The following is a 25,144-nucleotide window of genomic DNA, read 5'->3' as shown; positions in this document are numbered from 1 at the left end:
GAATCAGACTTGTTCAGAGGTAGTTAGAAACCTCACAAAACATCTTTTGGCTTTTTTTTTTTAACTGATGAGGCAGTTCAGTAATAATGGCACAGCCATTTATTTGTTTCAGGAAATAGGAAAAAGGGTATGTGGTTTGTACTTTAAATCAGCCAAATATGTTTTCATATATAGATAGAGGTGTGCTGGTAAACACTGGACAACAGTTTCTCTGAGAAAATGAATACCCTGCTATGTAGAGTTTGCCAATTTCCATGGTTTAAATATGAATAAGGCCAAGTTACCAACATGATGGCACTGAATGTGGAATTGGGAAGAGGTGTATAGGAGCAAACCATTACACAGTATTCTCACCATATGGATCCAATAATGTAAATAACCCAAATAACAAAAAGAACAGTGAAATGCAGCAAGATTATTAGAAAGTTGTGAGTGATGAGTATTTGGGTTACCTTTGCTTTTAGTTTAAGTTTACAATAATTCTAAGTAATGGCTGTGTTTAACAAATGACTTACAAAATTCCTGAAAATTTAACAATCAGCAGCACTTTTAAGTCAGTACAAGGTGACACTAACACATCACTGTATGTGTGGAGTAGTTGTGTATGTACAAATGTATTTACATATGTATACACACACACACATATAGAGATACAAACACACATTCACACATAAAAATCACTGTGGTATTTAGTGTGGAAAATATTTATGCCTTAAAATTCACTAACCTAGGGGATCATATTTTCTCCTTACAATCATGTTGGGCTCTAATATGCAAATCAAGCATACCCCTTATAGTTATATTATCATACTCATGTAAATCTACAAATAGCAGGGACTCTTAACATATGTTTAATGTTACCGCCATTCAATTTTTAAGCTTCAAATTCCAGTGTGAATATGAGTAAAATGAATATTACCAATTCTATTTAAAAATTTGGTATCACATCTGGAAGACATATTAAACAACATAAATTCTAAAGATTTTTACCACATTGATTAAATGAATAGGTTTTCCCTCATGACAAATTTCTTTAGTTAAGTTTCAATTTTTCTTGGAAGCTTTCATATATTTAAATGAGATGTCATTTTTCTAGTACTCTGTGGCATTCTTTGGCTTTCTCTAATTTCATTTTAGAAATTTTACAACAAATCTGATGTCTGAAAGCTTCTAAACATTTAAGATGTTGAAAGAGCTTTCACTCTTGTGTGAATCCTCTGATGTTTAGTGAGTACTGATCTTTGACTAAAGGTCTTCCCACATGCAGTACACTCATAGGGCTTCTCCCCTGTGTGAGTTCTCTGATGTTTAGTCAGAGCTGATTTTTCACAGAAGGTTTTCCCACATTCATTACATTTATAGGGTTTCTCCCCAGTGTGAGTTCTTTGATGTACAATGAGGTTTGACTTCACACAGAAGGACTTTCCACATTCATTACATATAAAAGGTTTCTCTCCTGTGTGTGTTCTCTGATGGACAGTTAGGGCTGACCTGTGGCAGAAGGATTTTCCACATGCACTACATTCATAGGGCTTTTCCCCTGTGTGTGTTCTCTGATGTTCAGTGAGATTTGACTTCACACAGAATGTTTTCCCACATTGTTTACATTCATAGGGTTTTTCTCCTGTATGTGTTCGCTGGTGGTTGGTAAGATGTGGTTTCTGGCAAAAAGCTTTCCCACACTCAGTACATTCATAGGGCTTCTCTCCTGTGTGTGTTCTCTGATGTTGAGTGAGGTTTGACTTCTCCCAGAAAGTTTTGCCACATTCACCACATTCAAAGTTTTTTTCTCCAGAATGAGCTCTCCGAGACTGGGTAATATGAGATTTTTTGCTGAAATTATTCCCATTTTCATGGTACTCATAGGGTTTTTCTCCCATATGTACTATCTGATGTTTAAAGAGGGTTGACTTTTCCCAAGTTTTGTTACTCACTTTGTATTCTTGAGGAATCTTTCGTGTGTATCCCTGATGAATAATGAATGCTGAATTGTCACAGAAGACTTCCCCATACTCATTATATTCATAAGGAATGTTTCCTGAAAGAACTCTTTGATGTCCAAATCGTAAATCCATATAAAAGGACTTCCCACAGATACTGCATTCATGTGGCTCCATTTCCAAATGAGTTCTCTGAGATACATTAAGCTTTAAACCATCAATGAAGTTTCTTCTACATTCAGTGTATTTACAGAGTGTCTCCCCTATCTGAGACCTCTGATTTATAAAAAAGGTTGCTTCTTCATTAAAGCCTTGTTCATTTTCACTATACTCAAAAGGCTGATTAAAAATTGGCTGAGTAAGATCCTGGCGATGACTGAGAACATTCCTTTTTTGATCACATTTATAAGATTTCTCTCCAACAGAAATTTTCTCATGTCTATCAAGGAGTAATTTTTCACATACATTAAACTCATCAGGCTTCTTTTTAGAATAGCTCTTTTTACTAGTAATTAAACCTGAAATATTTTTCAAACTCATTTCACATGAGTCGCATATTTTGAAATGAAAATTTCTTGAAGAAATGGAGTCTGTGTCCACATTGCAAGTTTTCCTAACTTTGCTGCCACTTTCTACACTTTGTGTTTTATTGTTGGTGAACATGAACTGCCAAAAGTATTCATCTTGATTTTCCTGGCTGTTCTCTAATAGGACATCAAATTTCCATTTTCTTTCTAGAAATGAAAAAAAAAAAAAAAACACAGCTTACAAATTTTAATACATTTCTGATGGACTTAGACTTTTACACAAATGCCCTATTCTATAGTCAATTCTTTAGTTTTAGACTCATTTTCTTGGTTTGAACTAAGTAAGATATTTCCTTTGTTCTCTTTACTTGAGTAGAAAATACAAACATGTTGCTGTGGAGTCAGGGAGAGGAAACTGGCAAACACATTTAACACTTTATAAATACAAATTTCAAAATTGGACTTAGAAAGGCTGGGGATGTGGCTCAGTGGTACAGTGCTTGCCCAGTACATGTGAGGCACTGGGTTCAATTCCCAGCACCATAATAAAAAAATAAAAAACAAGGAACAAACAAACAACCTGGATATAAAAAGGATAGATAAAATTCATAGGACAGAGAACTATAGTGGCTAATTGAAAAATAGGGAAACTTGAAAACAATAAGGTAAGCCCAAAAGAGATTCTGAACACTGAAATAAAGTGACACTAAAGATTAGTAGGCAAGGGTTTCAGAGGATAAACTACATTGGCTGGATACAGAATAGAGAGCCCTCAAACAATCACTGGAACAGATTTATTTCCACTAGAGTACATTCTTTTCCATCCATTCATCACACCAACTTAAAGTCCTATAAACACAAACTTTCCCATGGTGAAAAGAATGATCTGATAGCACAGGTCTGATAGAAGTTTTCTTTAATTTTATCAACAATGAAATTTTTTCCCCCTAAAATGCTGTGGAAATGCATGTTAGAGGAAGTGAAATAAACTTGAGGTATGATAAATGGAGATTATCTGAGATTGTTCATTTCAAAGAACAGAAAATTCACACAATAAAAATAATGTCTGAGAAACATATAGAAAGAATAAGGTTTTGGCAAAGGCAAGAAAAGTATATACCCTGTTTGCTCATAGACTTATTATTGAAGAGGGACTCTCACTAACATTCATGTGTATGTTCTATATCTAGGTGTTGAGTCTGCCTTTATTTCCAGGATTTTCTAGGTTTACTTGTTTAATATTTAGTTTCATTTGTGTTTTTTATTTGCATGTGGGGCCCATAACAATCATATTCCTATATATGAGACTAAAATCTTCAGTATACTTCATCATAAAAATTCTTGGCTATATACTTCACTGTTGCTAATCAATGAAACAATGTTAATCATGTTACAAAAATATCTATGAAGTCCACTGTCCCAAAGACAAACAAAGATGTTATTATCCTGGCCAAAACAAAGTAAGTAAGCAAACAAAAATTTACACCAGCTGATTCACATTGACTATTCAAACCAACATTCCTTAAGTCCACAAAAAACATCTCTGTGCATTCTAGCTATGTATCAGATTCTTGTAAATTGCTAATTCCTAATAACACATCTTTCACGCAATTAGAAGCAATCTAGCCTTGGTTCTCTCCTTGGAATCTAGACATCCTTCGGTGCAACACTATTTTTTTTTCCATTAAAACAACAACAGTAATAATAAAAGAATGAAGCAAAAAATCTCTACAACATTCCTACCATTTTAAGACTCTATCTGCTTTATTCTTTAAAAGAAGCTACTGTTCATATAATTCCCCGTAACATAAAAAATCCCCTGCTCAATGCTAAGCCTCTGTTGTGACCAGGGTCTAACTCTTGGCAGGTAATACAACTCTTGTTTTCCCTGCTTCCTCTGAAATGATTCTTAGGAAAACAATGAGCATGTAGATTATTTCCAAACTCTAACCAATAATAATATAATACATTAGACAAAAGAAGGGAAAGTGCACTTAGGAAGAGTACTATAGAGTGTTTTGTGAATGGATGGAAAACTTTAGAGCCTAAACTTGGCTCTACAGGTAGTCAACACTAATTACCAAAATATCAGAATTAAGAAAAGTCCTTCTTTTAGAGAGAACAAAATCTCAGTAGGGAAAGAAACCCTAAGCAACTCAGGTTTGAGTTTTGAGGCACATCCACTGATGGATTAGTGTCACAAAATATTGTCTATTAATGGCAAAAAAATTGTTCTGACTTAAAACAAGTGAAATAGTAACAATGACTGAAGTCATTACCATGTACTATGTGAACATTTTACACATATAATATTAATTATCTGAAAAAAAGCAAAGTAAACAAGAAAAAGTTTTTAGATAAATGAGAGAACATTTATAAACACAATTTAAGATATAGGATAGTATAAGGTTTAGTATCGAAAGAAAGAAATGTAAGACAAGTAAAACAGAACCACATTATAACAGTCAATAAAAAGAGACTATAATCTCATTTATTTCTATAGATTACTTTGTCAGGCTAGTTAAAGAGAAACTGAAATGCTTGAGGTTAAAAAAAAAGAAGAATGAATGAATGAATAAATGAATTAGGAAATAGGCCAAGTCAGAAATGAGAACATTGAGAGACACTGTTCTACTTTCAAGTGTCATCAATGCAAAATTAGAATATGAAGAGATATAGGTAGTTTTGAAAGAAAAATAACATAAGTATGATAAGATCAGTAAGAGATGACAAGGAATAGTGTAGGGATCCCATGTTTGCCATTTAAGGTACTAGTAAAAGGTAGAACAGACTGTATTTAACTCCTGGCAAACAGGCTCTGTGGTTTTTGTGAAACTCAGGTTGTTCCTTCTCAATCTCTTTGAATAAATGGACTTAATACCTTCAAAAAATAGTATTATACTAGGACTACTCTCACCTACATGCTCAAGATAAGCTGCTGGCAAACAATGACCACAAGGAAATGGTCTTTTAAGGTTTTTGAAGGGAAAAAGAAGAAGCAGTAAAGAGGTGGGAGAAGGAAGGAAGGAAGGAGAAAGGAAGAGAGAAAGAAGAGGAACAGGAAGAAGGAAGAGAACAGCAGTAAGTAGGACATGTGGCTTTTTAGGCCTAATACTTTTATTATCTGGTCTTTTACAAAAAACGATTCTGTCAATCTCTGTTCTAGATTGCATCTCTGCCTTATCAGCACTTAAAGTTGATGCCTTTTAAATGGCTACCTCTAGTTCCAACCTCAACCATGCACCACACTTAGCCATATCCAACCTCAGATTCTAACAGTTATCTCCAACTTTTCTTTTCCAAAATTAAATCTATAATAACTTCCCTATAATGTCTCCTCCATAATTTTCTCTATATCAGTAAATGACTCCCTAATTTATGTAGTTGCTTGAGAATCATTGGAATCATGCTAGACTCCTCTCTCTTTGACTCTGAGAGCAAATACTTGTGGCCCCATCTTCAAGATACCTACCAATTCTCAGCACCTCTAGCATGGATTTTGCCATCACCCTCTCCCCTCTGGAGTACAGCATAGCCTCCTAACTAGTATCTCTTCTCTTGCGCATGCCTCCCTACCAATCACCCCACTCAGTACAGTCACCACACAGAAGTCAGACATCCTTTTAAACTGTAAATCAGATCTGATGATTTAATCTAATTGACATTTACTCAAGATAAACTGAAGGTTTTTCACATCCCTCAAAATCAAATTATTATATCTACATGGCACATGCTACTACTATTTATAAAATCCTCCTACTAGCCTCCTCCATACCCACCAGCTTCCACCCACTGTCATTATCTAAATAGTCCAAGAACACACTTGCCTAAGAGATATAGCACCTGATGTTCTCTCTGCCTGGAATACCATCAATCTACAGAGCTTGTACTCTCAGTTTATTAAGTCTCCTGTTTAATGTGGACCTCATTAAAAAGATTTCTCTGATCTCCTTGCTAAATACGCTTTAGTCTCCTGTTCCCTGGGAGAAGTCTCTTCACAGAACTTACCACCAACCAACATATTGTTTGTCCCTCATTGTAATATAAGCTCTGTGATACCAGGACATCATTCTGTATTACCTAAAACATAACTGGATCACAGGGAGTGTTCATCATCATGTTTTTGTCAAATGGGTATATGGAAGTAGTTCATGAATATATACCAGCTAACAAAAGGTGTCCTAAGAAAACAGAGAGGTGAATGATTGTAAAAGAGAAACTAACAACAACAAAAAAACTAAGGTGAAGCCAACTAGCTTTTGATTATGAGTACAATAAATCATTCTAAAATGTTGAAGAAAAAGAAAAGCATTTATGAGTAGGAGTGACATACAGAAGAATTATTAAGATAATAGAATGGAGTCCTTGGTCATTTCCAAAGGTCTGAGGCTAAAAATGGAAATTTCTGAAAAAAATATTCCAGTATTCCAAAGATACTGGAATTAAAAAACAAGACCTTCAAAGGGTACAAACCCTAAACCAAATGACCTAAAATTAACTTCCTCTGGTCTTCATCTGCCTATGAATTCACTAACTCACCTGAGTGGCACTGGCTTGGGAATTCCTTCTCTAATATCCAGGGCTCTTCTCCTTGCTCTATTTTGAAGATCACTTCTGGCTTAGTAACGCAATACCCTGTTAAGACAAAATAACACAGGGCTGGGACTAAATAGCTTATCTTTGGGGATAAATGCAAAAATGAAGGGAAAGAAAGGTACAACTTCAGAAGTGCTTAGAGAAGGTGCTCAGATGAACCAACTACTGAGAGATAAGAATACATTCTTTACATAGAAGACTAAAAAGATCAGTCACTTCATAGCATTGAATCTCAAACCTTAAAAGAGCAAATTATGAATCTCAAGCTTTAAAACAGAAAACCACAGGGCTTTTACTGTTCACTGTCAGCAACTAAGAAGTACATGCAATTGGTAACCACACTAAAACCAAAAAGTTCTCACCAACTGAGACAAGGTTACTGTAATTTTCCAGGATCACATCTCTGTATAGTATCTTCTGAGCAGGGTCCAACAGACTCCATTCTTCCTTGGTAAAGTCCACACACACATCCTTGAATGACACTTGCTCCTGTAAGAGAATATCCCCTTTATATATGAAGTAGTCAGAATGAAATGGTATAGAAAAAATTTACTGAAAAATGACAGAATGCCTCCTTTTAAGCTTTACTACATAGAATAATATATTTTGCAAAAATTGAGTTTCCACTAAGGACTTACAACTGTCCTAGTTGCTATAAATATTACTGATGCTAACATAAAACATGGTTCCTATTCTCAAAGTGCTTATGACCTCATTAGGATACGGACATGTGAACACTTAAGAAGATGGATATTGCAGGAACTGGCAGTGTATACAAAGTGGATTGGAGTTATAGAGAACATTTTTTCCCACTATCTTTTACATTACCATGCTAATTTTCATCAGGAAGTAATATCTGTAGTTGTTAAAATAAACAGTGAGATTACAATGTATATGGCACAGGCCCTAACCAAGAGAAGTCCATGATTAGTTGAAAAGACTGCCTTGCAGTCTAACTGCCCACCAGAGAAAAGGATGAGCTCTGCTTGAAGAGATCATCTTCTGGAGATGATCTCTTCAAGCAGAGCTCATCCTTTTTTGTTCATAACACAATATTTGATATTCAGTAAAAAATTTAGTGTTATGTGAAATAACAGGGACCAAGAAACAAATTTATTTGTTCATAACACAATATTTGATATTCGGTAAAAAAATTTAGTGGTATGTGAAATAACAGGGACCAAGAAAAAAAGGGAATAAAAGCAGCCACTCCAGTCAGATGTGGTGGCATATGCCTGTAATCCCAGCCATGTAGGGGAGGCTCACAAAGGGACTGGCAAGCTTGAGGCCAGTTCAGACAACCTATTAACAAGATCCTGTCTCAAAATAAAAATTTAAAAAGGGCTACAAATATAGCTAAGTCTTAAAGCTCTTGCCTAACATGCACAATACCCTGGCACTGAAAAACAAACAAAACAAAACAAAAAAAGCAGATCCATGGGTGACCCAGATACTGGAATTAAAAAACAAGATCTTCAATATAAATTATGATGAATATGTCCAATAAAAAAGAGGAAAATATGAACAAAATAAATATGAGGATGGTAAAAACTCAACAGATAAATGAATTTATGTTGTATAGAAAAAGGGCTAAGACCACAGGCCTGAGACTGATGTCCTTTGAAAAGTTACCCTTTGTTGGATTTCTGGGAACTTGAATTTCAAGAGAATTTTCATTATCATTCCCTGATAAGAACAACCCACTGAGCCTGAACTGCTTATGTAAACAATATTGTTCATTCTGCATATGTGCTTTCCTTCTGGGAGTCTAGAATTTTGGGACATGCTACAACAGTGCTCCACTTTTTGCTCTGAATATAACCCTTGTTGCTCTGCCACTACAACTTATTTTTAAAATGGACATGTTTCTTTCTCTTCCTTTTTCCCTAGCTCCTCCCTAATCTCTCCCTCTCCCTAATTTTAGGGGAAAATAGGATTATCTTTCTTTACCATCCTAGGCAGAATTATCTGTCCCTGAGTAAACATCCACCATAGGAATGAAGTAATCAAGACTTTGGGGATGGTACCAGAAGATCTCAGAAATGACACTCTTTCAAATTAACAAGTGAATTACAGTTCCAGACAGAGAAAATGTGGAATGTAGCCTTTGAATCACCTCTTTTAAAATCCCCCTATTCCTGCTGATGGGCGGAATCACAGCCTTTGGGACAGGAGTCCCCTGTGTTTCTCCTTGCTAGCAAAGCAATAAACCTTCTTTTTCCTTTTTCTCAAAACCATGTCTTATTAAGATTGGCATTGGGAACAAGGACCAAGCTTTTGGCAACAATACTAGACAGACAGTACCTATATAACCAGTGCCTGACAAAAACTCTGGGTGCCAAGTATCTTTGGGCTTTCTTGGTATGTATTTCATGAGTCATGGCTAGAGGACTTAAGTGTGTTCTTTAAGACTCCACTGGAAGAAAGCTCTTAGAATCTTGCTCATTATTCTTATATCCTTTTCATATGTACTAAACTACAGCCATTAAGAATGACCATATGCTGAGTCATTCTAGGGACTCACTCCACCCAGGATGATCCTGGAGACTTCTTACACATATATACACACATACAGTGGGCATATCAGAGCTAAAAAACACAGTATCTGAAGTTAAGAGCTCATTAGATGGATTCAAATTCATACTAGAAAAAGATGCAATCTAAAACAGTATGCATCTAACAAGGCTGTTGAAATGCATTAGGAAAAAACTGAAAGAAATGAAAGGAGAAAATGACCAATCTACATTACAACTAAAGACTTCAACCCACCTGAATACTGATAGATCAAATGCAGAAAGTCAGTAAGCATACAAAAGACATGAGTAGCATATTAATTGATCTAACTGACATTCATACAGTACTCTATCCAAAATCGTAAAGGACACATCCTATCATTCTACTGTCCTGTATAACTAATTAAAACAAATAAAAAATAAAAAAAAATATTTTTCCTTTTCTAATTTTTATTTTTATTTCGCATACACGTATACACATATTTTACTTTTATACATTCTACATTATTATGTGTATGTATGTATGGGTGTAAGTGGGGGGTGGGGTGGGGGTGTTAGTGTTCTCACTAATGCGGATAGGTACAAAAATATATAATATAAATGTTCATATAATTTTTAATTCATTTTAATTGCTCTCTTATTCACTGTTTTGTTTTTAGTTTTTAGTTTTTAGTAGTGGGGATTTAACCCAGGGGTGCTTAACCACTGAGCCACATCGCTAGCCCATTTTAAATTTTATTTAGAGACAGGGTCTTGCTAAGTTGCTTAAGGCCTCAATAAGTTGCTGAGATTGGCTTTGAACTTGCAATCCTTCCGCCTCAGCCTCTCAAGCCACTGGGATTACAGGCATATGCTGTTGCACCCAGCTGGTGGGGTAAAATTTTACATGGGTTTGTTCTCTTTAGATCTTTTGTTTTTTTGTACATTCTTCAGTTTATGTTCCTCTTATTACCCCTTCATTCTCTTATACCATTAGTAACCAACTTTTCCTGTACCTTTTTTCTTCCACTATTATTTTTAGTTATTTTTTATTCCCCTATCTTTATAGCCATCATCTGATTCCTTTCTCCTGCTTCTCCTTTGTTCACTTTTAAAATACTTCAAACTTTCTCTTGCCTTTCCACCAATATTTTGTCTTCATTTAAGGAACTATAATTCCATTATATGGTAAAAGTATATAGTTTATGTAATTTGTACCCAATACATGTTGTGATTATTAATACAGTTGATGGCACAGTAGACACCTGCTGGTTAATGTCTGATTGAGGTCATAGTTGTTTACTATTAGCATTGATGTTAAATGCTGACCCCACTATTCCTCTGTAAGTAGCAGAGATATCCAAGTAGACACGGGACATTTATTTTAAGGATGTACATAGGTTGTTAACATTACTAGTCCTTGCTCTGTTTCTCTAAGAGGATCTGTGAAATGACAGGCATACTTTAAGCTTACTGAGTAGAGATCCTGATGAGTAGCTCACAATTCAGTAACTTTGATCCTCACTGAACACACAAACTAGCCCTACTTGAGCCTCAACAATACTTCAACACATAGAATACAAGGAAGAAAAACCCCAAACCAATATCTGTGCCTGAAGTAAAAACAACTAGAGGGGGGCCTCAGGTCCACTTCTAGATATCTACTCATACAGCAAAAACCAGAGAGAAGTCCCTAGACCAAAAAAGATAACTACACATTGGTGGACACATGTATAAAAGAGAAAGAGGAATCAAACGTAACTTATGTACAAGTCCAATCTGAAAACATGAGGAAACAGGTAAACAAGTCTCCCCACAAAATTCACAAACCAACAAAGAAACCCATATATATGGAAGTAGATGAAATTTCAGAGAAAGACCAAAACAATGAGTGAACCAAAAGAATATCTAAGGAATGAATTAGAGAGAAAATGCAGGAGGTGAAAGGCCATTTCAAAAAAGAAATAGAAAGATATTAAAAAGAAAAAATCAGAGCTCCTGAAAATGTAAGGCATAATGAATCAAATTCAAAATTCAATTGGAAGTATCATCAACAGTAGAGATCATAAACAAAATAGAACTCCAAACCTCAAAGGTAGAACTCAGGCCTTGAAGACCGGGTATGTGACTCCAAATACTAAGTATGCAATAAATGGGGTAGGGGGGGGAAGACCATGATCAGAATATATAAGAACTCCGAGACAATAGCAAGAGATCAAACCTGAGAGTCATTATGATAGAAGAGAATGGGGAAATATAGGCTAAAAGCATTATGAAACTTTTCAGGGTGATAGAAGCAGAAAAATTTCCCTACCTTAAAAATGAGATAGACATCTACATACAGGAGGTATACAGGACTCCTCAAATAGACAAGATCAAATCAGAACTTCTCCAAGATACATCATAATTAAAAAGCCTAACATAGAAAATAAGGGAAGAATATTAAAAGCTCAAAGAGAAAAATGTCAGGTCACATTTAGAGGAAAAACTAGTAAGGCCTACTTCTGACTCTCAACTCAAACTCTAAAATCAAGAAGGGTCTGGAATAAGCTCTAAAAGCTCTGAAAGGAAAAACTGTAGCCAAGATTGCTATATCTGGAAAGTTATCTATCAGAATTGATGGACAAATAAAAATTTTCCAGATAAAAATAAACTAAAAGTGATAACCACTGAGCCAACACTACAAAGAGTACTTAAAGATACACAGAGGAACCCCAAAACAAACCCCACAGCTCCCAAACATATGAAGTTCACTAGAGAACCGTTAACTAAATGAAAACCAAGACAATTAAATACAGCAAACTAACCAAAATGGCAGGAAGTAACAATCATCTATCCATAATAACACTCAATATAAATGTTCTCAACTCCCTAATTAAAAGGCACAGATTGTTAGAATGTATTAAAAAATAAGATCCAACTATATGCTATTTGACCAGACTCATCTCACAGGCACATTCATTCACAGGCTAAAAGTGAAGAATGGGAAAAATATTCCATTCAAATGGAGTCCCAAAACAAGGAGGAGTAAGTAGCTATTCTCATATCGACAAAGCAGATTTCAAGCAAAAATTAATCAGAGGAGACAAAGAAAACCACTAATTATTGGTGAAGGTAACAATTCAACAAGATGACTGAACACCACAAATAATTATGCCATAAATCTAAGTGTACTAATTACACAAAACACTACTTCTTCACATTAAACCTCACTACAATAATACTGGGTGATTTTAAATATCCCTATCACCTGTTCATCTAAACATAAAATCAACACAGGTACGTCCATCCTAAATGATACTATAAATTAAATGGATCCACAAGACATGTATGGCTGAATTTACTTTCTTATCAGAAGCTCAATGAGATTTTTAAAAAATAGATCATATTCTAGGTTAAAATCCAAATCTCAGAAAATACCAAAAATTGATATATCCATGCATCCTATCAGCTCATAATGGAATGAAACTAGAAATCAACAGCAAGAAACATTAAAGAAATCACAAAAACGCATAGAGATTGAACAATACTCTTTTTTTATTTTTAATTTTTTTAAAAATTTTTTCAAAGAGAGAGAGAAATTTTTAATATTTATTTTTTAGTTTTCAGTGGACACAACATCTTTATTTTATTTTTATGTGATGAAGAGGTTGAACCCAGTACCCTGCGCATGCCAGGCAAGCGAGCTACCCTACCACTTGAGCCACATCCCCACCCCCAATACTCTTTAAAAAAAAAATTCTTTAACTGTTGTTGGACCTTTATTATTTATTTATTTATATGTATTGCTGAGAATCAAACCCAGTGCCTCACACATGCTAGGCCAGCACTCTACCACTGAGCCACGACCCCAGCCCCTGAACAATACTGTTTTAGACAAGCAATGGATCATAGAAGAGACAAGAAATTAAAAAAAAAAAAATCCTACAAACAAATCATAACAAATGTACAGCATATCAAATCTCCAGGACAGCATAAAGGAAGTTCTAAAAGGCTAGTTTACAGACTTGAAATCTTACATTAAAAAAAAACAGAAAAATCCAAATAATCTAATGTTATGACTCAGGGCCTTAGAAAAGGAAGAAGAAACGTCGAAATCGGTAGAGGACAGGAATAATTAAGATCATAACTAAAATTAATAAAACAATATACAGAATCAATGTAACAAAGATAAACAAGATTGATAAACCTCTAGCCAAACTAACCAAAAAACCAAAAAACAAACCAAAATATGCATTCAAAAACTCTTCAAGGAAGTAGGTGAAAAGAGTATACCATGTTCAAATGGGTTTAATCTCTTGGATGCAAGTTTGGTTCAACCTATACAAATCAATAAATATGATTCACCACATAGATGAAAAGTAAGGACTAGAGTCATGATTATTTCACAGATAAAGACAAGATCTTTGATAAAATCCAGCATCTATTCATGTTAAAAATGCTGGAGGACCGGGGTTGTGGCTCAGTGGTAGAGTGCTTGCCTAGCATGTGTGAAGCACTGGGTTCAATCCCTGGCACTACTTACAAAATAAACAAATAAAAAAAGATATTATATCTATCTATAACTAAAAATAAATAAATAAATAAATAAATATTAAATAAAAAGTTTAAAAAATGCTGGAGAAACTAGGGATAGAAGGAATTTACCTCAACATTACAAAGGCTATATACAACAAACCCAAAGCCAAAAATCATACTGAATGAAGAAAAACTGAAAACATTTCTTCTAAAATCAGGAAGAAGACAATACCATGTCTATTCAATATAGTCCTTGAAACTATAACCAGAGCAAACAGGCAAGAAAAGGAAATTAAAGGACACTATATGTTTGCTGATGACATGATCCAATATCTGGAAGACCCGAAACATTCCACTAGATGACTCTTAAGAGTTGATAAATAAATTTAGCAAGGTTAATAGGATACAAGATCACTATTCACAAATCAAGAGCTTTCCTATACTCCAGTAGAGAGACTGCTGGGAAAGAAATTAGGAAAACTCTACCAGTCAGAATAATCTCAAAAAATAAAATACTTGAAAATTAATTTAGACCAATTCCCAAGTATTTTATTTTGTAGAGGAGGTGAAAGCCCTCTTCAATGAAAACTATATGAATACTGAAGAAAGACATTGAAGAAGACCTTAAAAGACAGAAAAACTTCCCATGTTCTTGGGTAGGCAGAAATAATACTGTCAAAATGGCCTTACTTCAATGCAATCCCTATCAAAATACCAATGATATTCTTCACAGAACTAGACAAGACAGCCCTAAAATTCATTTAGAAGAATAAAAAGACCCTGAACAAGAAGAGATATTCTGGAAGCATCAAAATACTGGACCTCAAATTATACTATAGGGCTATAGTAACAAGACCAGCATGATACTGGCATCAAAACAGACTTGAAGTGGCCTGGGGTTATGGCTCATTGATAGAGTGTTTGCCTAACACGTGTGAAGCACTGGTTCAACTCTCTGCACAACAGAATAACATAAATAAATAAAATAAAGTATTGTTTCCATCTACACTAAACAAACAAACAAAAATAGACATAAAGATCAATGGAAAAGAATAGAAGACACAGAGATAAACTCACAGTTACAATCATCTGATACTTGACAAAAATACCAAAAATATGTGAGAGGAAAAGATATCCTTTTTAATAAATTGTGCAGGAAAAACTGGATACCTTATGTAGAAAAATGAAACAAGATCCCTCTCTCTCATCCTGCACATGTCAACTCAAAGTGAATGAAAGACTTAGGAACTAGACCATATACTTTGCAATTGCTAAGAAAACATAGGCTAACACTCCAACATATTGACACAGGTACTGAATTCCTTAACAATATCCCTGAAGCTCAAGAAATCAAACCAAGAATTAATAAATGGATCAGCATCAAATTAAAAAGCTTTGGCACAGCAAATAAACTACAAAAAGTGTGAAAAGAGAACCTATAGAATGGAAGAAAATCTTTGTCAGTTATTTCTCTGACAGAGTATGAATATCCAGAATTTATAAAGAACAACAAGAACAAACAAACAAAAACAAAAACACCAAATAAACCAAGTGGCAATGAATAAATGGGCAAAAGAACTAAATGGACTAAACAGATGTTCCTCAAAAGAAGACACACAAATGGCCAACAAATGTAAGAAAAAAAATGTTTAACATCCCTAGCAGTTAGAGAAATATGAATCAAAACTATATTGAGATTTCATCTTACCCTAGTGAGAATGGCAATTATCAGGAATACAAATGATAAGCCAGCCATGGCGGTACATATCTGTAATCCCAGAGACTAGGAAGGCTGAGGGAGGAGGATTCTCAAGTTCAAAGGCAGCCTCAGCAATTTGATGAGGTCCTAAGCAACTTGGCAAGACCCTATTTCAAAAAAATAAAAATAAAAAGGGCTAGGAATTTAGCTCAGCGTTTAAGTGCCCCTGGGTTCAATTCCCAGTACCAAATAAAAAGAATACAAATAATGATAAATGCTGGTGAGAATGCAGGAAAAAAGATATGTTCATTCATTGCTGATGGTACTACAAATTAGTATAACCACTCTGGAGATTTTAACCAGTATGGAGATGCCTCAAAAAACTAGGAAGGGAACCACTAGCTATCTCACTCAAGATTTATCCAAAAGAACTAAAATCTGCCTACTATAGTGAATAGTCATCTATGTTTATAGCAGCACAACTCACAATAGCCACATGGAACTAGCCCAGGTGCCCATCAACAGATGAACAGATTAAGAAAATATGGAATATATGGAGTTTTACTGGGCCATTAAGAATGAAATCATGCCCATAAATGGAACTGGAGAATATCATGTAAGTGAAATGAGCCAGACTCAGAAAATTAAAGAGTCGAGTGTTCTCTCTCATATGTAGAAGTTATGAATGAAGCAGGGAAAAGGGATGGTCAGATATCATAAGAACAGGGAAAAGATCAAAAGAGTAGAGGATTAAAGAGCAGGGACAGGAAAGGGGAGAAAATGTACAATGAATTTGACAAAATTAGACAATGTGCATGTACAAATATACCATAGTGAATTCTACCTTTAGGTAAAACAAGCAAATTAAAAATATACAAATGGGGGTTGGGGCCATAGCTTAGTGATACAGCACTTGTCTCACATGCATGAGGCACTAGGTTTGATACTCAACACCACATAAAATAAAGATTTAAAAAAGAAATAAATGTAAAATATATATATTTTGTATATATTTATAGAATAGAAAGCAGACCAGTAGAGTGGTAGAAAGGGAATAGGGGGAGGGAGTACAGGAGGGAAAGGAGGGGCACTGGGGACTGAAATGGAGTAAATTAATTTCCATTCATGTATGATTATGTCAAAATGAACTCAACTATTATGTACAACTATGAAGCTCTAATAAAAGCCAAAAACAAAAAAACTCAATGTGAAAGAGAAAACTTTAGGGGTACAGAATAGAGGACACTACAACAAAATAAACACAGCTAGAAAACTAACATCTTTGAAAGAGAGGTGAAGATTTACACAAGAAGAAATAAAGGAAGGAAAAGAATGACAAGAAATGTTATGTATGCTAATAGACATAAGGAACTGAAAGATTCTGATTAAGTTTAACTGGAATCCCAGAAGGGAAGTAGCAAATATTTGGTGTGTCGGGGTGGAGTGGGGGGACAGCTGAGAATTTTCTCAAACTGATAAAAAAGATATCACATCTCAGAATCAAAACCTTCCAGAATACAGGATAAGTACACATAGAGAAAACAAAACCAAATAGTATCAAGTAACAACTGCAAGAAAAAAAGGAGAAATTCTCATAAGCTGCCAGAGTTTTGAAAAAAAAAAAAAAATTACTGCTTTCAAGGGGGGAGAATATTTAAAATGTTTCAGGGTGGGGTGTAGCTCAGTGGTGAGTATTTGCCTAGCCAACATGAGGCCCTGGGTTTGAAATGAAGAAATGAAAAAATTAAAATAAATAAGGCTGACTTTAGATAACAACAACAAAGTTTCAAAAGATATTGGGATGGTATACTTTAAAGTACCAAAAGGGAGAGGGTGAGCTCTTAATCCAGAATTCTGTACTCATCAAAAATATCCTTCAGAAACAAAGAAATGCAGACATCTTTAAAAAAAAAAAAAAAAAAAAAGTTGAGAGCATTTCTAACTGTAAGACCAGCACAAGAAATAATGAAAGAAGTTCTTTGGGCTAAAAACAAATGATCATAGATGAAGTAGAAAACTGCTGTTACAAGGAAGGAAAACACAGGAAAGAGCAAGCATGTAAGTAAATATAAAGCTACTAACTATCTAAAGCTATAGAAGTCTTACAGGGTTGAGAAGACAGGGAGAAGAAAACAAGATAATAGCAGCACCCAGGGCGGGAAGTGGTAAATGTCACGATACTGTTGCAATTTAATTGTCCTGTTCTTGCATACTACAATAAACTCCAAATGAATTAGAGATTTAAACATAAAACACATAATGTGCTAAATTTTAGGATCAGATTCTTTATAATCATGAAGTGAGAAGAACTTTGTAATTATTCCCTTAAATGCTATAAAGTTTAAACCCATAAAAGATTGATATAAAAAAGTAGTAATTTGCAACTCATATAAAAAAACAAGTAAATTGTGCTCTATATGTGTAATATGAATTGTAATGCATTCTGCTGCCATATATAACAAATTAAAATTTAAAAATGCAAAAAAACAAGCATTATCATCTCTAATATATAAAGAGCTAACTAGACACAGGATGGGAGCAAAATGTGCATAATAACAGACAGTTCACAGAAAAATACAAAGCACTCTTAAAGACATGTGAAAAGGTACTCAGCTTCACCCAGAGTGAAGAAAACTGCAGATGCTAACTACACAAAATACCACTTTTTACGTATCTGGTATCCAAAATCCAAAGGTTGAAACACCTCTATGGGAGAAGCTGTGGAGAAATAAGTCCTCATGAATTGCCAATGAGACTATAAAATGATACCACCTCTAGGACAAGGCAGTCTCACTAAGCTCTGGGAATTAATCTAACAGACAAATCTATCTATGGATTATTTTGTATGTACATACATGCACATGTGTGTATGCAAGGTTACTCATTCCAACATGGTTTACAATAACAAAAGGTTGGAAGTAGTTTAGTAAACTTGAATATTTACACTTAAATTACCATGTAATTGTGACAAAGAAAGAAGCAGCAATACATGTTCTGGTCACAGAAATCTCTGGTGTATGTAAGTGAAAAAAGAATGGAAAATAGTGTACAGGCTTGCTACTCAAAGGGTGCCCTTGAGCAGAATTGGCTTCACCTGGAAGCTTATTAGAAATTCAGAATCCAGGATACCATCTATATCTACTAACTCAGAATCTGCCATTAACATGACACTAGAAATACACAGGCCCATGTAAGTCTAAGAAGCCCTAAAGGACAATGGATTCCTTCTTAAATAAAGGGAGGGGGTATATAAGAATATGTACACTTATTTCTTTTAACCAGATAAAGAAACACTGGAAGGACAGAAAAGAAACTATTTTTAAAAATAGGGATCTAGAGTAGGGTGACCATACACTCCAGTTTGGGGCTGTCCCAATATATGCCAGTTATCCTAGCATATTAATTTAAAGAACTTCTTTCACACTCAGTGAAAGTATCTCTGTAGGATAAATATCACCCTACCTAGAGGCTGTATTTATCAGGTTAAAAATGCAAGCAGAAATGAAGAGAAAGGGAGTGCAAAATCTTGTATCTTTTAGATTATCGTTTTTCTGGTTTGAAGTTTTAATTTTTTTATTAATATAGTCAGTTTTAAAACATATTGGTATATTATTAATTCAAAAGCATTTGATTAAGAAAAAAAAATAAAACACATGAAACCAGTCAATAAAGCACAGAGGAGGAGTAAGTCAAGGATGGAAATATGGGTATAAAAATCACCTGGGACAAAAAGCAAAGATGCTTTCCTGAGGATTAGAGAGGAAACCAAGCATCAGAAACAGGGAGAGCTTATGGGCTGGAGTTGTGGCTCAGTGGTACAGCACTCGCTTAGCACATGTGAGGCCCTGGGTTCAATCCTCAGCACCACATAAAGATAAATAAATAAAGGTATTGTGTCCAACTACAACTAAAAAATATTTTTAAAAAAGAAAAAAGAAACAGGGAGAGCTTAAAGGATGATGTCACAGACACCAACAGAGGAGACATTCAAATCAGAGGAGACATTCAAATCAGATATCAAATGTTGTTCAATGTCTAGTAAGTCAAAGACAAAAATATCTACTGGTTTTGACTATAATTTGGTGGCTTTTTCTAAACTAACTCAGGTGAATGGTGGTAATGGGACAAGGCTGTATTTATCAGGTTAAAAAATGCAAGACATAAGCCAGAACTACCTGTGACTGTATATAGAAACACCAAGCCAACACATTAAGGAATGCTGTTTTGAGGACATGTAACCCCTCCATTCCTCCGTACCTTTCAGGTTTTATTCTTGAATTAATCAGGATCATCAGAGAGCAGTCTAGTCAAACCTCTCAATGTTTGGTCTTCTGAAAAGAGAGACTGGGTTTTGTGCACTGGGTTTTGCTCCAGCACTACTTTGTTTCTAGCCAAGAAATGATTATAGAAAATATATCACATTTATTTAAGGGATGTTATTAGAAAGATCACAGAAAATTTTACAATAACTTGGACAATCCTATGAAATTAAAAGTCTTTCATCTAATTTTGACAACTGTCCTATTCTGAATTTGCTACACTCTATTTCCCTTAATGTAAATCTTTTGCCTAGTTTTACTTTTTCTCCTAAAAAAATGAGTCCTTATAAACTTAAAACAAAGTGGGAGTAAATAAACAAAACACTCACCTGGGATTTGTTCATTTTCCGCTCTTATTGGAGGAGGGAAAGCTAAGAGAGAAGGAAGGAGGATGTCAGGAGAAACTTGGCCTGCCTTGCAGTTCCTAGATTCACCTGCCTATACAGCTCCACAACAAAATACTTACCTGTCCACGTGTGGCTCCCATATGTGTTGAGTTTAGATATGATACTTTTCATTGAGTGTAAGCAAATATTTTTTCTTATTCATTTGTTACCAATTTAGGTTCTGTTACACAGAGAAATTAAAAACATGAAAAGATGAGTTTAAAAATAACAGTAAATCTAAAGAAGGAAATAGTATGGATACCAATGTTGCAAAGGGAGAAAAACGATACCACATTGTTTACCTGTTAACACTATTAATCCCTTGAGATCAGATAACCCAAGAAATCTCTAACCCTCCTTTATGGTGTGTTTAAGGCAAGATAATTTTTTTTTTTTTTTTTTTTAAGAATGTTTGTTCTAACTTGCTTAGAATTAAATTTTTTTTTTTTTTTTTTTTTTTTTTTGGTACTGGGGATTTAATCCAGGGGCAATTTACCACTAAGATACATACCTATCCCTGCTTATTTTTAAATTTTGAGGCAGGATCTCACTAAGTTGCTTAGGGTCTCATTAAATTGCTTAGGTCTTGCTAAGTTTCTGAGGCTGGCCTTGAAATTGCGATTTTCCTGCTTCACCCTATGGAGCTACTGGGATTACAGGCTTGCCCTATCATGCCCAGCTCAAAAAGATTTTTTAATAAGAAACTAACTATGACTTAACAGTGACAAAATGGATAGCAAGGGCCCAGGAATCTGCAGATCTTACATTTCTTGGTCCTGCCAATGACAAACTGCATGATGTGAATCACTTTCTCACAAACTATTTTTAATCTTTTAAATGCAATGAAACAAAGAGGACCTGCCTGCACTACCATCCTGTGAATCTATAAGGCCAGGAGAGCAGGAAACTCAGCATCTCTCTAAATTCCACCCTTGGATGGTACACTGAGAGGTTCTAGCCTCAGTAAAGAGTGAACACGATAGGAAGGATGCGGGAGATGGCATTTTGTTAGCTGCCTCTGGTGAGCCTTTCATTCCAGCCCATGCTCCAAAAAGGTGACATTTCCTGTGCAGCCTGGGCGCCCACCCCTCTCAGCTCCAGCTCACCTCTCTTCTTAAACTTGTCCCAGACCTTCCACCGGCACACAGCCTTCGATGACTTCAGAATACTGTGTTACGATTATACATAATAAATAATAAACAAACAAGTAACAAATAAGGAATATCTTAGAATCCAGGTGTGTTAGGGCCAGCAAAATGCCTTGGTGGCTAGATACGCCAGTCCTTTTCCTTTTCCACTTCACTAACACAAAGGCCTTAGGGACCAGTCCAAGCTCCAGCAGCAAGGAAGGTCTTCTTGGGATCCTCCCAGTGCGCTACATATACACAATAAATCTATAGGATATTGGCTAAAAACCTGAAGGTGCTCAAAACAACCCAAAGCGGCAAATATTCATAACATCCGCATTTTATAGAGAAGGAAGAATCTCACGTGGATTATTTGGTCAAGAGTAACAGTCACACCAGACCTGGCCCTCGCAGCCCCGCCCCTTCCCCGTGGGTCCAGCGAAAGGCCTACGTCACAACGTCAAGCACGCGTCGCGCACACGTCACACGCTACACACGCGCGGTCCCTTTCCCATATCCCCGCCCGCCGCAGCCCCGCTCCCTCCCCGCTGGCCCAGAGCGTAGGAAAATCACACGTACTCCCCACCTGTGGCCACACGACGGCGCCGCGGGCTAGGCGCTGAGGCTAGACCAGTGCGGACCCCGCGAGCACAAACACTACCGTTCCCGCGCCAGACCCGAGCCCCTTCCCCCGACCGGGATGCACCGTCCGGATGGCCTGCTTCAACTGCAGATGCCCGAGGTCTCACCGCCGGGTCCGCGGGACGACTCCTCTCCGCCTAGCATCAGCCGCCTCCTTCCGGTCCCCGAAGCCTCCCGGGCCCCCTAGGCCTTTGCTCAACTCCTCCGGGCTCACCCGCCGCTCCCTCGCCGCGTGGACCCGGAGGCTGGCAATTGTTTCCCACGAGGGACTGGAGGCCGGGGACGAGGAACTGGGGGGGGGGGGGATGCGCATGCGCAGAGGGAGAGGCGGTGCGGCGGGATGGCTGGAAGACAGAAAGGTAGCTGAGCTCTCGGAAGGGATGCTGCTAGGAGTTACCTGCCCTCCATACCTCATTTTCCACTGTAGAATGAAGCTATTAACAATGTCTAGTTAGTAGAATTTCTATGAAAATCAAAAGCGGTTTGCATTGTAAAAGCACTTAGAACGCTACCTGGCTCATAAATTGTTCAACACTTTTAAAAGTTTGTACTTCCCGGTGTACACGATGCCCATGTTTCTAGAAATCATCTGGATTTTTTGCCTAGTTTAATGAGAGATTACTATTATTCACTTGTGCAGGAAGCCAGCATACTGTATGTTGGTGCACACTAGATTGTAGATCAAACCAATTTTTAGTCTCAAAGGAAAGATATGCTTAAATTTCGTTTATAAATATACATTTATCGGAAACAGAAAACAGGTTCATGTAAACAACTGCAGCAAGCATGACTATTCTATGAAATAAAGAAAAAAGACAATCTATGAGTTCCGAAACCGGCAGGATGGCCCATGCATATGATCCCAGCTTTTCAGGAGACTGAGGCAGGATTCCAGCCTGAGCAGCATAGGGAGACCCCCCCCCGCCAACCCTACCTCATCTCAAAAATTAAATAATAAAGTAAAATTGTTTATATGTAGGAAACTGTTTACATATCAAACTTATAGAAGTAAAACCTCTCTGATCTCGTGAAACCAAACATACTTTACAAACTAGAACAAAACATTCCTTGACGTACACCTCATACCATTTTTTTAGGACGCTGTTGTGTCAGAAGCAATGACAATCATTTGTTTTACTCCTCTCTCTTCAAAATTAGCTTTATTTTGCAAAGTCTCCCCTTGTAAAATCGTTTATTCTTTGCCCCAAGTGACTGATATGGTAACTGCTAGAGTCAACTATTCCAGGATTAAGAATTGAGTTGGTTTTTATAATTCTTTTGAAAAATGCCCTGGGGATATTGATATATGCTTCTAGTGGATTGACTCTTTCATCATTAGGCAATATCTTTTTTGGGGGGGGGTCTCTTTTGGGAGTTTTTTTGTTTTTGTTTTTGTTTTTACTTAAAATCTATTTTTTTCCTGCTAATAGAATAGCTTCCCTTTTTCTCTTTTGGTTACCATTTCATGAAATATCACTTTTTGTCCATTCACTTTTATCCTATATGTCCTTAGATTTCATGAGCATGTCTTATAAACAACATATCATTGGATCTTTTTTCAAAAATCCATTCAGGACTTAAGAACTCTGCAGAAATCTCACCCTGGGAGTACATTGATCTTCTCTGTCCAGACAAAATTCCAATTAACAGTATTTTATATTCCTTCCTACAATATACTGGTGAGAAGGAAAACTGGACTATTTCAACCAACTTCAGCTCTAAACCATTCCAGCTGGCAGCTCAGTGAGCAACACAAAAAAGAGTAAAGGTTTGAAACCTTCAGGTCATGCTCTCTCTAAGGGGTACTTTGAGAAAAAGAAAGTAAGCTGGTTTATCTTCAGAATATTGTATTTAACCTTAGAAATGTCTAACTGTATCCCTTCCCTTTGCCCTGATGGAGGAGCTCTGTGTAGCTATCTATTCAATTGGCTAATTTTAAAATTGGGGCAGGCATACTGGGGAGTGCTGTGTTAGGGATAGAAGTAGGTGGACTACCCACCCAGGCACATCTTGCTAGCCAGGTTATGTAGCATGCCCTTCTGACAGAAGTAAGGTGAGCCTTGCCCACCCACTTCACATGCTTCATTTCTTGCAACACCTCCCTATTTCCAACAGTACACAGCTCTAGAAGAAACAGAAGGGCATCTGGTATAGGCAATGGACATCCACCCTTGTTGACAGTTTTGACCATCTCAGCAGAGACAACACTTTCATTTTTCATTGAGAATTTTTTCTTTCTTTCTTTCTTTCTTTCTTTTTTTTTTTTTTTTTTTTTTTGGTGGTGGTTTTGCTGTGCTGATCAGTTCATGAATATATAAACACACACTCATTTGGGGTTTTCCCCATTTTTAAAAAAATTTGTAACATTTTATTTAGTTAGTTTTATTAGAGCTTTATAGTTGTACTTTGTAATTCGATTCATCCTAACAAATTCATATATGCATGGAATTTGACTTCAGTAAAATTCCTCCCTTCTTTTCTTTCCTGCTCTTTTCTCCTCTTCTCCCTCCCCTCCCCCATTCTCCTTCCTGTATTACACTTCCTTTTGCTCATCTATTTGTTTATATTTGATTGGTTCTAATATATGCATATACCATGACTTTTTATTTTATTTTATTTTTTTTTAAAGAAAGAGAGAGGTAGAGAGAGAGAGAGAGAGAGAGAGAGAGAGAGAGAGAGAGAGAGAGAACTTTAATATTTATTTTTTAGTTATTGGCGGGCACAACATCTTTGTTTGTATGTGGTGCTGAGGATCGAACCCGGGCAGCACGCATGCCAGGCGAGCGTGCTACCACTTGAGCTACATCCCCAGCCCTACCATGACTTTTTAAAGAACACATTTTGCATTGCCTTCCCTTTCCCATCCCTCCACTCTGTCTCTCAATCTCCTTCTACATT

General features: G+C 36.2%; 1 protein-coding gene across 26 annotated transcripts; it reads right to left on the bottom strand.

Annotated features, from left to right (window-relative positions):
• Positions 1–977: 977 nt before the first annotated feature.
• LOC308633838 (zinc finger protein 248-like) lies at positions 978–22,540 on the bottom strand. Of its 26 annotated transcripts, none has more exons than XM_081267005.1 (7): positions 22,191–22,540; positions 21,584–21,645; positions 20,558–20,658; positions 20,421–20,462; positions 7,426–7,552; positions 7,007–7,102; positions 978–2,674 (listed from the first exon to the last, which is right to left on the bottom strand). In XM_081267005.1, the coding sequence occupies exons 4-7, from the start codon at positions 20,433–20,435 to the stop codon at positions 1,179–1,181; spliced, it is 1,734 nt and encodes a 577-aa protein (XP_081123131.1). In that variant the 5' UTR covers positions 20,436–20,462; positions 20,558–20,658; positions 21,584–21,645; positions 22,191–22,540; the 3' UTR covers positions 978–1,178. The 26 variants fall into 26 exon arrangements, with proteins under 26 accessions (XP_081123131.1, XP_081123133.1, XP_081123123.1 ...); XM_081267007.1 differs by having other exon boundaries at positions 22,354–22,540; XM_081266997.1 differs by lacking the exon at positions 21,584–21,645 and having other exon boundaries at positions 22,184–22,540.
• Positions 22,541–25,144: the final 2,604 nt, after the last annotated feature.

The sequence above is a fragment of the Spermophilus citellus genome, assembly GCF_964194105.1.
Source record: "Spermophilus citellus genome assembly, chromosome: 15".
Lineage (NCBI taxonomy): Eukaryota > Metazoa > Chordata > Mammalia > Rodentia > Sciuridae > Spermophilus > Spermophilus citellus.
Note: the sequence above shows the minus strand (reverse complement) of the source record. Positions and strands in the feature narration are given on the sequence as shown.

Bases quoted from the DNA above. Each gene is read 5' to 3' on its own strand.
- LOC308633838 (XM_081266997.1), bottom strand. The intron at 7,103-7,425 runs GTGAGAACTTTT...TTGTCTTAACAG, and splicing joins CAGTAACCTTGTCTCAGTTG to GGTATTGCGTTACTAAGCCA. The intron at 2,675-7,006 runs GTGAGTTAGTGA...TTTCATTTCTAG, and splicing joins CCCAAGCCAGTGCCACTCAG to AAAGAAAATGGAAATTTGAT.